At 49.9% G+C, this 12,514-nt stretch overlaps 1 protein-coding gene across 1 annotated transcript in view; it reads left to right on the top strand.

The window, feature by feature from the left end:
* PRC1 (protein regulator of cytokinesis 1) overlaps positions 1–7,183 on the top strand; it is a 19,140-nt gene extending 11,957 nt beyond the window's left edge. Inside the window, exons 10-13 of the mRNA XM_006769599.2 lie at positions 3,919–4,067; positions 4,478–4,654; positions 4,968–5,009; positions 6,514–7,183. Of these exons, the coding sequence (XP_006769662.1) occupies positions 3,919–4,067; positions 4,478–4,654; positions 4,968–5,009; positions 6,514–6,585 (440 nt within the window). The 3' untranslated portion in view covers positions 6,586–7,183. The remainder of the gene's footprint in view (positions 1–3,918; positions 4,068–4,477; positions 4,655–4,967; positions 5,010–6,513) is intronic.
* The last annotated feature ends 5,331 nt before the right edge of the window (positions 7,184–12,514 follow it).

Genomic DNA, 12,514 nt, shown 5'->3' on the forward strand with positions numbered 1-12,514 from the left:
GAGAGAGAAACATCGATCAGCTGCCTCCTGCACATCCCCCACTGGGTATGTGCCCGCAACCAAGGTACATGCCCTTGACCGGAATCGAACCTGGGACCCTTGAGTCCGCAGGCCGACACTCTGGCCACTGAGCCAAACCGGTTAAGGCTAATTTTAAATATAGATTAATTTTTTTAATTGACTTCAGAGAGAGAGGAGTGGGGAGAAAGAGAAGAACAATGATTTGTGTTCCACTTACTGATGGCATTCATTGGTTGATTCTTGTATGTGCCCTGACCTGGGATCGAACTGCAGTGTTGGTGTGTTGGGACAACACTCTAATTAGCTGAACTACTCGGCCAGGGTTATATTTTTTATTTTGTAATTGCAGTTGATGTATACCCGAAACTAATATAATGCTGTACCACCCAGTGACTAAACATTTCAATAACTTAAAAGGTGATCACCCCTATAAGTCCAATACCCACCTGGCACCATACATAGCTATTACATAGTTATATTATTTTTTTGTTGTTTTGTTTTTAGTTTTTACATAGTTATATTATTGACTATATTCCCTGTGCTGTGCTTTCCATCCCCAGGACTATTTTGTAATCACCAATTTGTGCTTCTGAATCCCTTCCTCTTTCACCCAGCCTTCCAACCCTCCTCCCTCTGACAACCATCAAAATATTCTCTGTATCTATAAGTCTGTTTCTGTTTTGTTTATTTATTTTGTTCTTTAGATTTTGCATATAAGTGAATAATATGGTATTTGTCTTTCTCTGACTTATTGCACTGAGCATAATACTCTCAAGGTCCATCCATGTTGTTGCAGGTGGCAAGAGTTCATTCTTTTTTTATGATTGAGTCATATTGCATTATATGTATATACCACTCTCTTTTTTTTAAATCCTTTCCCAGAGATACTTTTCCCATTGATTTCTAGAGAGAATAGAAGGGGAGGGAGATGAGGGTGGAGAGAGAGACATCGATGTGAGAGACATATTGATTAGTTGTCTTCCATACGCACACTAACCAGAGCTAGGAAACAAACCTGCAACAGAGGTACATGCCCTTTACCGGGAATCGAACCTGGGACCCTTGCGTCCACAGGCGAACCTGCAACAGAGGTACATGCTCTTTACCGGGAATCGAACCTGGGACCCTTGGGTCCACAGGGCTGTGCTCTAACCACTGAGAAACCGGCTAGGGCTACCACTTATTTTTCCTTCCATATATTGATGTACACTTAGGTTTCTTCTGTCTCTTGGCTATTGTAAATAATGCTGTAAGGAACATATGTATACGTATGTCTTCTTATTAGTGCTTTGAGTTCCTTCAGATACATACCCAGAAGTAGAATTGGTGGGTCCTTCTTTGTCTCTTGTTATAGCCTTTGTTTTAAAGTCTGTTTTGTCTGCTGTAAGTATTGCCACACCAGCTTTTTCATGAAATACCTTTTCCCATCCCTTTACTATCAGACTTTGTGTGTCTTTTGATCTGAAGTGAGTCTCTTGTAGACAGCACGTGAAAGGGTCTGTTTCATTATCCATGCAGCCACCATATGTCTTTTTGGTTGGAGCATTTGCTCCATTGCGTTTAAAGTAATTGGTGCTAGGTATTACTGCCATTTATTTGCACCTTCCCGTCCTGGTAGAGGGCCCTTATGTAAGTGGTAGGTGTCCTGGAGGGCCCAGGGGTGCACATCCCCAGTCACCTGAGCTGGCGCTCCAGGTACGTCTGCCCTGTGTGGCCTATGTGCACCCTCTGGTTGTAGTTGAGCCTTGATCTCTGTTGGCGGGGATTTACCCCTAGACTGACTGGCTTTGAGGACTGGCTGTAGCCACAGGGGAGGAGCTGCTGTTCAGCATCCCCCTCTCCCCCCATCCAACCTCCCCTGTGGAGAGGACTCACTTCAGCTGGGCTCTGGTGTGGTCTGGTCTGACACTGCCCACTGGGAGTGCTGGCTGTGGGGCCTCCTGGGAGGTGCAGGCGAAGGCCAGCTGCTGATTATACCTGCCCGGGGCCCCCGGCATGAAAGACTGCGATCTGCGGATGGGGGTGCTGATCATGGGCTTGCAGGTGCCCGGGAGGGGCCAGTCTGTGAACTGAGGCTTGCTGCCCTACGGCCAGGCTTGGGCTGCTTGGCAAGAGGCTTGGGGCACACTGAAGTCAGATGGTTCTTGTTTGGGGTTTGTGGACTTTCAGGAGATTTTAGGAGAGTCCACATCATGAGCCAAGACGGACACGATGCCACCTGTGCCTGCAGGTGCGGTGGGCTCAGCAGAGAAACAGTGGCATCTGCCAGCACGCTGTCCGGGAGAAAGCTGCCTCTTCCGCTCTTGCCTCAAAGCCAGACAGTTCAGTTCCTCCCTGTATGTTTCCTCCCAGCCTAGAGCGAGTTCGTGTGAGAACGTCCGTGGGCCCTTTAAGAGGAACACGTGGGCCTCCAGCAGCCCTCTGTCTCACTCATCCACCATCCTCCCTGGTTTTCTCAGCCAGAAGTGATGGGACTTCTTGGCCCTGGAGCCTTGGGTTTGGGGGCCTCGTTTGGGGCAGGGACACCTGGCTCCTCAGAGGGGAACCTCCAGAGCTGACAACCCTCCCAGTTACCCACCCGCCGTGGGTGTGGGGCCTGCCTGTTCCTCCTCTCTGCCCTCCCACCAGTCTCCACAGGACTTCAGGTCAGCAGCCTCTGGCGGTCCTCAGTGACCGTGGTTCTGTTGTCCAGATGTCCCTTTGCTGTGGTCCCGGGAGGGGGCATCTGTCTGCTCTGCCGTCCTGATCAGAAGCCCAACACTCATGCATTTCTGAAGCTTCAGCTGCACTAATCACACAGCCCGTGTATGACCGTCTGTGCTTCCGGTGGCAGGCCTGGCACACGGCACTGTCAGACTTCTAGATTCGTGTTCACCTGCTGGGTCTGAAGTTATGTCCGATTATGATTCGGGTTTGCATTTCTCTGCTTACTGATGAAGTGAACATTTGTCTCTTTCTTACAAGGCTTGTAGGAATTCTTTGTTCTGGATGCTACTCCATCAGTTGTGTTACAGTAGCTTTTCCCAGGATTCCTGTGCGGCTTGTCTTTTTCTTTATGGTGTTTCCTTGGTGAACAGGAAGTTCTTAATTTTAACACAGTAATTGTGTTAGCAGCCTGTTTCTTTAGGGCTTGTCCTTGTACAGGTACCTTTTCCTGTGTTGTGTGTCCGAGTCTGCCTTGTGTTTGAGCAGGTTTGCTATCCCATTGAGGTTTTTAACCCACCTAGACTTTTTCGTGTAAAAAATGCTCACAGCTTTACTGAGTGAGATGGACACACAGTGTGTACAGTGGACACTCAATAAGGCTGACATGTATGCGCCTCGAAACTCACCACCGTCCAGACAGTGGACATACCCATTGTCCAGTTCTCTTCCCCCCATTTCCAGACAAACACAATTTGCTCTGTCACTACTGAGTAATTTGCATTTTTTGCCATTTTATATATAGACACTCACACAATAGGGCTTGCTTTCACTTTGCATAATTCTTCCATTTAGCGTGATTTTGAGAGATGCATCATGGTGGTGCCCGCACCAGCAGTCACTGCTTTCTGTTGTTGAGCAGTGTCCACTGATGACTACGTCGTTGGCTTATCCACTCGCCTGACGGATATCTCAGCTTGTTCCTGGTTTGTTGCTCTTGCAGATGAAGCTGCTATAAATATCTGTGTCCGAGTCTTTGCATGGGCTGTGCTTTCATTTCTCCTGGCTGGGTCATGTGATAGGTGTCTGTCTAGTTTTAGAAACAGACGGTATACCGTTTTATAGCTCCGTGAACTAGACATTAATAGGCTCTGAACACTTTCCACAAGTTTGTTCAAAGCTCTTTATGGAAATGAATCTTTGTTAGATGCTTCCCAGACTCACTTCTCTGTCGTCTGGGGGTGGATTGCTGAGCATGTTCCCGGAATGAGCAATCTCTCTCTCTTCCTCAGCTGAACACTACCACCATGTCCAATGCCACGGCCAACAGTAGCATTCGGCCTGCCTTTGGGGGGACAGTCTACCGCTCCCCCGTGTCTCGACTTCCACCTTCTGGCAGCAAGGAAGAGCATGGCCATGCTGAGCCCCCCTGCTATCATGGGGAGCCCTGGGAGGGGGCTGGGAAGCTGTGGGGAGCGGGGGGGCTCCACAGGCTCAGTTCAAAGCCAGGTCTTCAGGGGCTGCTGAGCAAGGGCCCTGCACGTGGGTTCCAGCCCTGACACTGGGTCACTAGGCAATCGGGTCCCCTCGCTGAAGGAGACAGGAGGGAGCCTGTGCTGTAACGTGTTTTACAGATGATGCTCAAGATAGGTGTTCTGCAAATCATTAAGAGTTTTTTGGTTGTTCATTTGTTTGTTACATCAAGTACTGTAAGGATTACCCACAATGAGTGATATTAAGATGGTATAGTCTGTGTGTGCGCGCGCGAGTGTGGCCATTATAAGGATACATGCTGATCTCTCCTTCCCCACAGCCAATCCTCACGTCCACCTGTTCAGGGAAGAAAAACCCCCGAGCTGCTCGGCACGGAGCCGACAAGGAGAACCTGGAGCTCAATGGCAGCTTGCTGAGCGGTGGGTACCCCAGCTCGGCCCCCCTCCAGCGCAACTTCAGCATTAACTCTGTTGCCAGCACCTACTCTGAGTTTGCGGTAATTGACCTTTTCTAATATCTGCCAGTCTCTGGGGAGCACACAGTTGGGGCCGTGGGTGTCTTCCCACGGGCCCCAGGCGCTCAGCTAGGACAGCGTTTGGGGGCTGAGAATCCCTTTCCTGCCTTGGCCGTGCATGGGGTGGGGGGCTTCCGGGAGGTATAGGAAGTTGACAGCAGCAAGTAGACATGTAACCCGGATCCTTCTGCTCGAGAAATACCAGTCCCTGGCTGCAGGAGGCGACCCTTCTCAGCACTGCCCTGCTGCTCTCTTGGTGGAGTTCTTGGTAATTGTCTTAATTCTCTGTTCTTAGAAGGATCCGTCCCTCTCTGACAGCTCCACTGTTGGGCTTCAGGTCTGTATGGCAACCCCTGCATGTCCCATGTCCCTTTCTCAAACCAGTCTGTCGTCTGCTGGCTTCATTCCCATCTGGGCACAGGGCTACACTAACCAGTAATCGTCGGCTGTGGGACCACAGGCCCTTTTACAAAGGAAGCGGGAGTTCCCGAGGCAGACGGCATAACCAGTCACCGGCTTCCATTCTTGCACCCTAACCTGCCGATTCACAAGAAAGCTTGTGCCGACTTGAATTGGATTCTCAGCCCCACCTACCGTCAGGCAAAGTTTTTGTATCATGTTACTCACAACAGAAAGCTTTCAGCATCTCGATGGTGCCGTCAGAGGCCTCCCATGTGCTGGAAAGAACAGCGGCCCCCTGGCCTGGGAGGGGAGCCCCAGCTGTGTGCTGCTTAGAATGAGGTCCTTGGCCTACGTGATGCTTCTCCCCTGGAGTATGTGCCTTACTAACCCTCGGGCCTGAATGCCACCTGTCTGTCCGCTCTGAGCTGGCCAACGCTCACTTCCTCGCTTTGCCTGTTTCTGTCCCATTGAGCTGCTAAAGCACATGAGGCTGTGGGAGAATCATTTTCCCAGAATGCTCTTCGGCTCCTGTATCCTCCTCCATATTTACCAACACTTCCCTGCAATGCCCTTTACTTAAGGGGCGTGCTCTCTTCTCTCAGTAGCTTCCTGCTGAGAGGACGAGGCTGCCTTAACCTCGGGATGCCGAGTTACAGGCATGGGTGCCAGCTGTCTTCCTGCTGGGAGATGGCGAATGGCCCGGTTGTCCATGGCTACAGCTCGCTTTGAGCCCTGAAGTTAGCTTCCTATTCTGGCACCTTTTTTAATTACATGATTGCTGTGGTTCTACCTGGGTGCACTCTGGCTGGCTGAATGCTGGACTGCGGGTCCAGGCGTCTCTCTGGCTTGCTCAGTCAAGCCCCATTTCGCCCACTTGGAGCGCACCTGTACCTGCCCACCTGTGGTCAAGCTGAAGGAGGGCATGTGGTTTTGGTTGCTGTGGGTGGCAGCCTCCGCCAGGCCGCATGCAGCCAGTAGACTAACCTCCACTAACACCTGTCCTTCTCGTGGTTCTCTGTGCTCTCTCTGCTCCTTCTGTACCATGTGCTCCAGCATGAGATCAAATCACCAGCAGGTTACAGGCCCTCAGCCCCAGGGATTGGTAGATATGTGGTCTGGCCCATTGTTTTATAAAGGGCTCAGACGCCAAAGCTTGTTGCCACCCCAGCTCGGCAACTCAGAGTACTTGGTGATGCACCAGGGATGTCTCTTCTGTGGGGTTTTAACACAGGGACTGGCTGAGGGCTGGGGCACGTGCTTACCCTGTGACTAACGGAATGGTGCTCAGAGTGCCGCCCCGTCGCTCCTAACACAGCCTGTGCTACGCCCCGTGTCAGAGAAGCGGCCCTCAGGCCCTCCGCTGACACCTCACCCAAGCTGACGGGGGCGGGCATGCATGAGAGGGAATATCGCCACTGACGGTGTCTGTTTTTCCACAGCGAGAACTTTCAAAGGCCTCCAAATCTGATGCTACTTCCCGAATCCTCAATTCAACCAACATTCTTCCCTAAGAAGCCCTGATCAGTCAGCTAGCTGTGGCTTCCTGGCCTACACTGGACCCAGTTACACAGGGTGGCTGTCCTTTCTCCCAGTGTAGGTGTGCTTGAAACCCCGGGCAGGCTCATTCCCATGGCCTGGCTACAGACGAAAGCCCATCACAGGCCTACTGGGTCCTTAGACACTTTGTTGGGAGATCTAGAACTTTGCACATGTCAGTCCTGGGGCATAGTTCCCGCTGCACGGTCCTCAGTGGGGCCCCGTCCTTAGCTACTCTACTGGTCACTACGATTCTCCCAAAAGCACTATTATTTATTCCTGCTCCACCCGCGCAGTCCTGCTGTCAGAGCACTAAATGGTTCTAAGGCTTCCAGTGTGGCTCGGGCTGCACGTGGGAGCCCTGCTGTTTTAGTCTGTGTATACTTGTCCTGTTGTAAAATATATATTGTTAACAATAAATAAAATGTGTTGTTAGATTACAAAAACAATAGATTGTGTTTTCAAAATTTCCCAAATAAGGTTTTAGTTGCTTTGGTCTGTGGAAAGCAGGCTTCTACTTAGAAATTTTTTTTTTTGTAATACATATTGTTTTGTGCATGTGTAAATGAAGAACATCTCTTAATCTGATAAAAAGAATTTAAAAAAATGTTTTCTGTATTGATTTTAGAGAGAGGAGAAGGGATTGAGAGAGAGAAAAACATCCATTTGTTGTTCCACCTATTTGTGCATTCTTGTATGTGCCCGACTGGGGACGGAACCAGCCACGTTGGTGTATTGGGACGATGCTGCAGCCAACTGGGCTACCCGGCCAGGGCTGATCAGAAAAGGATTCTGAGAGAAAAAAGCCTAAGTCTTGATGTATAAAGGGATGAGTTAACGTGAGGAAACTTGTAGTTTCATTGATATTTGTCATAAACAGGACTAGGTTTCATAGGGTGAAGCAGTGTGGCTTTTTTATTTTAAAACAAATTAAAAGTTTGGGTTTAGTTTTGATGTTTTTTATCATTAGTTTGTTTATTTCAGTTATACCTGACACTGAAAACTGTGAGGTACAGGTGTCCAGTAGATGGTGAGACATTTCTGTAGCTTAGGAGGTGCTCCCCGAAGCAGCGCAGCCGTGGCCTGGGATTGGTGGGTTCTTGCAGAGGCTACAGAAGTGGCACAAGCCAGAGCGCTGGGGGCGGACGAGGAAAAACAACGCATCACGGTGCAGGGAGGCTTGTCCTGGCAAAGGCAGGCGGGGTCTGTAATGCTGGTGGGAATAAGGTGTGTGTGTGTGTGTGTGTGTGTGTACACTTGTGCGTGTTGTGGGGGTGAAAGTGTTTGTACTGTTAGGCCTCTCAGTGCGGGCGTAAGCGCACACAGGTACAGTGGCTGCCTTGGTGATAGGAGTGGAGCCTGTGCAGCTGTAACTGAAGGTGCAGAGGTGAGTGGCAGCCTGTGTGAATGTGTGTCTGTCAGGTGGTCTGCACGTTCATTGACTCGCCAAGTCAGCAGGCATCTACTGAACCCGGAGTTCGCCTCTCAAGATCCGCACACAGTCCCTGCCCTCCTGCAGCTCAGACCTGCGGGGTGAACGCGAGAGACAGGAGCGACACCAGGCGCTGGTAAGTGCTGTCCAGAAACAGCACCTGGGCGGGCGGGAGCGGCTTTAGCTAAGAGGTTAGGGAAGGCTGGTCCGATGCGGTGACATTCAGTGGCATGAAAAGGAGCCAGCCCTGCAAAGCGCTGGGGGAGCGTTTGAGGCCGGGGCACCACAAGCCAGGCTGGAGGGGAAGTGGGCGGAGACTGCTGGTGACAGCACAGCAGTGAGGAGCGCAGGTAACTGGGGCCTCGGCCATGGTCAGGCTTCGTGTTACAGTCAAGGAGCAGTGGGAACCACTGGGCTTTGAAGCAGCGAGGAAGATCATCTGCTCTGTGGTGTCAATACGGCTTTTTGGTGGAGAACAGACAGGGTCCGGGTGGGGCAGAGTGGAAGCAGAGAAGCCGTCTTAGCACGTGCAAAGGCCCAAAGGCAGGGAGTCCTCCAAGGACGCGGCAGGCTGGGCCGGGGAGGAAAAGGGGAAGAAAGGGCCAAGGAAGGGTGTTACGGGGAGGGACACGTTAGACTTGTTGGTTATCAAACAAATGTAATGAGCACCTTTTTTACTGCCTATATTTTCCAAAAGGTTTATGGTTTCCAATCTCCCATGGTCTTTAATGCATTTTGAGTTCATCATATATGGTGTAAGAAGTTGGTCTAATTTCATTTTCTTGCACATATGTTCAATTTTCCCAATACCACTTATTGAAGAGACTGTCTTTACTCCATTGTATGCTCTTGTCCGCTTTGTCATTTATTAATTGACCGCACAGGTGTGGGTTTATTTCTGGGCTCTGTATTCTGCTTTTTATGACAGAAAACCCTTTTCGTTCTCTGAGTACCATGCTGTTTTGATTATGACAGCCTTGTAGTGTAGTTTGCTACCAGGTAGCATGATACCTCCAAGTTGTTCTTTCTCAAGATGGTTTTGGTTATTCAGAATCTTTTGTGGCTCCACATAAACTTTGGGATTATTTGTTCTAATTCTGTGAAAAATGTCATTGTATTTTGATAGAAAGTGCGTTGACTTTATAGATTGCTTTGGGTAGGATGGACATTTTAATGAGGTTAATTCTTCCCACCCATGTGCACGGACGGTATATGCTTCCGTTTATTTGTAGCTTCAGTTTCTTCAGTGTCTTATTTTCCAAGTCTTTTATCTCCTTGGTTAATTTATTCCTAGGTATTTTTTTTATGCAAAATGGGATTGTTTTCTTAGTTTCCCTTTTTAAGAGTTCATTATTCGTGTATAAAGTGCAACTGATTTCTGGGTATTTGTTGTGTATCCTGCTGCTTGACTGAATTCATTTATCAGCTCTAGTAAATTTGGTAGAATCTTTAGTGTTCTATATATACAGTATCACGCTCTCTGCAAATAATGGTTTTACTTTCTACTTTCCAATTTGGATGCCTTTTATTTCTTCTTCAGAATGCCTTTAACACATGAAGTGTTTCTGGGAAATTGCAAAGGTGTGTCTCTTTCTCTGCGTAGAGACCCAGCATCAGGCTTCGTTTCTGGGGGCTGGCGTTGTCCCCCCCGTGGGCGCCATGGTCAGTGCACGGACTGCCCCAACCTCCCAGTGGCCCTGGGTGTACAGCCCAGGTTCCAGGACTAAACGGATTGGTGGTGGGATCCCCGCTGCCACTTGCTGGCTGTGTGGCCTTAAACAAGGTACTTGGGACCTCCGTTTGCTGACTGCACTCGCATACCGTGCTGTGAAGATTCACGTGTGCTCAGCCCTCAGCACAGCGCCTGGTAGGTGCTCAGCCCTCCGTTGGCGCCACGGTGACCTTTCACTGGGGTTTGGTTATGACATTGTAAGTGTCCTTGTGTGTTTTAGTGTTAAGTTCTTAAATAGATGAGCATTTACTGATAGAACACTACGCTCCTCTGTTACATGAAAGTGCCAACTATTTCTCAGGTTTCCTTGGCTTGGAGGTCCCCAGTTCTGACTGCTGGATGTCATTTATGTGCCATTTTAGATGCAAGATTTCATTGATTGTCATGGGAAAGACATGGAAGGAACCAGCGTCTGTCAGGGTCTGCTCTTCAGGGGCTCTTTATATTGTAATCTCATTTGATCTTTGGAACATTTGAGAAATTGAGCCTGAGGGAGGTTGAGGAGCTCGCTTAATGTCACACAGTTAGGCCCAGCCGGCATGGCTCAGTGGTTGAGCGTCGATCTATGAACTATGAGTCCACAGTCAATTCCAGGGCACATGCCCGGGCTGTGGGCTCAATCCCAGTGTGGGGTGTGCAGGAGGCAGCCAATCAGTGATTCTCTCTCATCATTGATATTTCTCTTTCTCTCCCTCTCCCTTCTCTGAAATTAATAAAAATGTTTGACACACACGTCACACAGTGAGGAAAAGAAAAGCCAGGATCCCACTTATTTCACTTCCCCTCCCTGCTCTCCACTTTTCCTGGGGTTGTAAGATCCCTGGGATTCTAATAACTGTTTACTCTCTAATTTTGCCCTAGAGGGGGATTTCACTTTCATCTGTGGGACTGATGCCGCCATCATGCTCTGTGGCTGGCAGGCTGACGCTCTCATTCTGCCCGAGCCTGTCTGGATGGACGGTTATGTATTCAGCACCTGCTGTGCACCAGGCACGGGCCTGCGGTTTGAAGAGACGAAGGTGAATGAAACAGTCTTGGCCTCAGAGGGAAATTATTTTCTTTTGAAAGTTCCAGGTGTTAAAAAAGAGAGCAAACATAATTTCTAAGAAGAAAAAAATGCTGTGGGGTCCATGTCTAGACAGTGGGATGAGGCTCTTGTCGGTAGGACGGTCTGGGAGGTTGTACTTGAACCCAAACCCACGTGACGGGAAGTGTCCGGCCTCCCCAGGCTCCTGGGATGCGCTTTGTGAGAGGAGGTAACAGGCAGTGTCCGCGCTGGAGGCAGGAAGCTGGCCGTGCTGAGGGAGGGGAGTGCGCAGTGAGCAGGGACATACCTCCGGGCCTTCCTGAGGGTTTTCCCTTTTATTCAACACCTGATGGGGAGTCACTGGTCTGTTTTGAGGAGGGGAGGGACCTGCTCTGATTTTCTTGCTAAAAGGATCCCACTGGCTTCTCTGCCTGGATCGGCCTGTGCAGGGCGCCGGACAGTGTGGCAGCCCAGAGGCAGGGCCCTTGGTGGTGATTTAGGGGAGAAGCGACTGGGTCGGCTCCGTGTATAGCCGTAGGTTTGGAAAGGTCTGATCTAGCCCATAATGTAATTCTCACATGGCGGTGGCAGCACCTACTTTTCAACCGATTGTAGAAGGGGCATCAGAGAAGAGGAATCAAGGAAGATGCCTACACTGTGGACTAAGTAACTGGGTGAAGGGTGCTCTCGTTTAATTGGATGGAGGATTCGGGGGGCGGGGGGGCGGATTTAGGAAGGGGTCTAAGAGTTCCCTGTGGGAAATGTTTGGTTTTACAAGTCTCTAATACAGCTGCCTGTCGTAGCGAGGGTGACACAGGTGCTCAGCAACGGCTTCCTGTGAATGAATGAATGAATGAATGAATGAATGACTAACTGCACCCACTCGGTCTTCCCTCCTCCTCCAGAGTCCACGTAAAACACGTCTCCTCATGAAACTTCTCCGAGTTGTATCTAAATATGCGCCATGTTTTTTTCCGCCCAATGTTCTTTTTAGCTTAATTATGGAACTTCCTTCCCTGTTAGTCACACTGAAGAGTGGTGTGTCCCGGCCATGTTTCCCTGTTTCCTGGGATCATGGTGATCGCCACAGCGCTGTGCACATCGTGGTCTAAGCAGGTGCCACCTGAGGGTGGTGTAGGGAGACTTGCATTCTGAGGTCTCGGCCGTATGTGAACTCCTCTCTATCCGTTTGTCTGTCTTCCTGTACGAGAAACTTCTGTCAGGTGCTGTGCGTGCTTATTGTGCTGTGGCTCAGAGTGAAACGCCGCCCATGAGAGCCAGAGCTTACACTTCAAGTCCCTGGGCAAAGGGTATCTTTTTCCACAAAAACACCACAGGTGACTTCCTAGGGTCCTTAGACCTAGGTTTTGGGGCCATGAGGTCTTCCCGAGCCTTCTTCATGGGGATGGAGGGCTCCTGGCTTATCTCAGGTTATAATCTCCGTCTCACTTTTCTGGTGCGTGGCTGGGGCTGGAGGGCCAGGTTTGGTTTGGAATTTGGGAGGTGTCTGCTTTCACAGAACGGGCCCTTTTCAATAGAAAATGAATCCATAGCTAGGCACGGAGTCTGCTCATTTTATAAGCACTTCCTTTGGAAAATACAAATTCATTTCTCAAGTGAAGGTGAGAACTCTGCCCCTGGGAGTGTTCCCAGAGCAAAGAACAGCCCGTGCAGGAGCCCTGAGGTGTGTGTGTGGGGGGGGGGGGGCGGGGT

The sequence above is a fragment of the Myotis davidii genome, unplaced genomic scaffold (assembly GCF_000327345.1).
Source record: "Myotis davidii unplaced genomic scaffold, ASM32734v1 scaffold324, whole genome shotgun sequence".
Classification (NCBI taxonomy): domain Eukaryota; kingdom Metazoa; phylum Chordata; class Mammalia; order Chiroptera; family Vespertilionidae; genus Myotis; species Myotis davidii.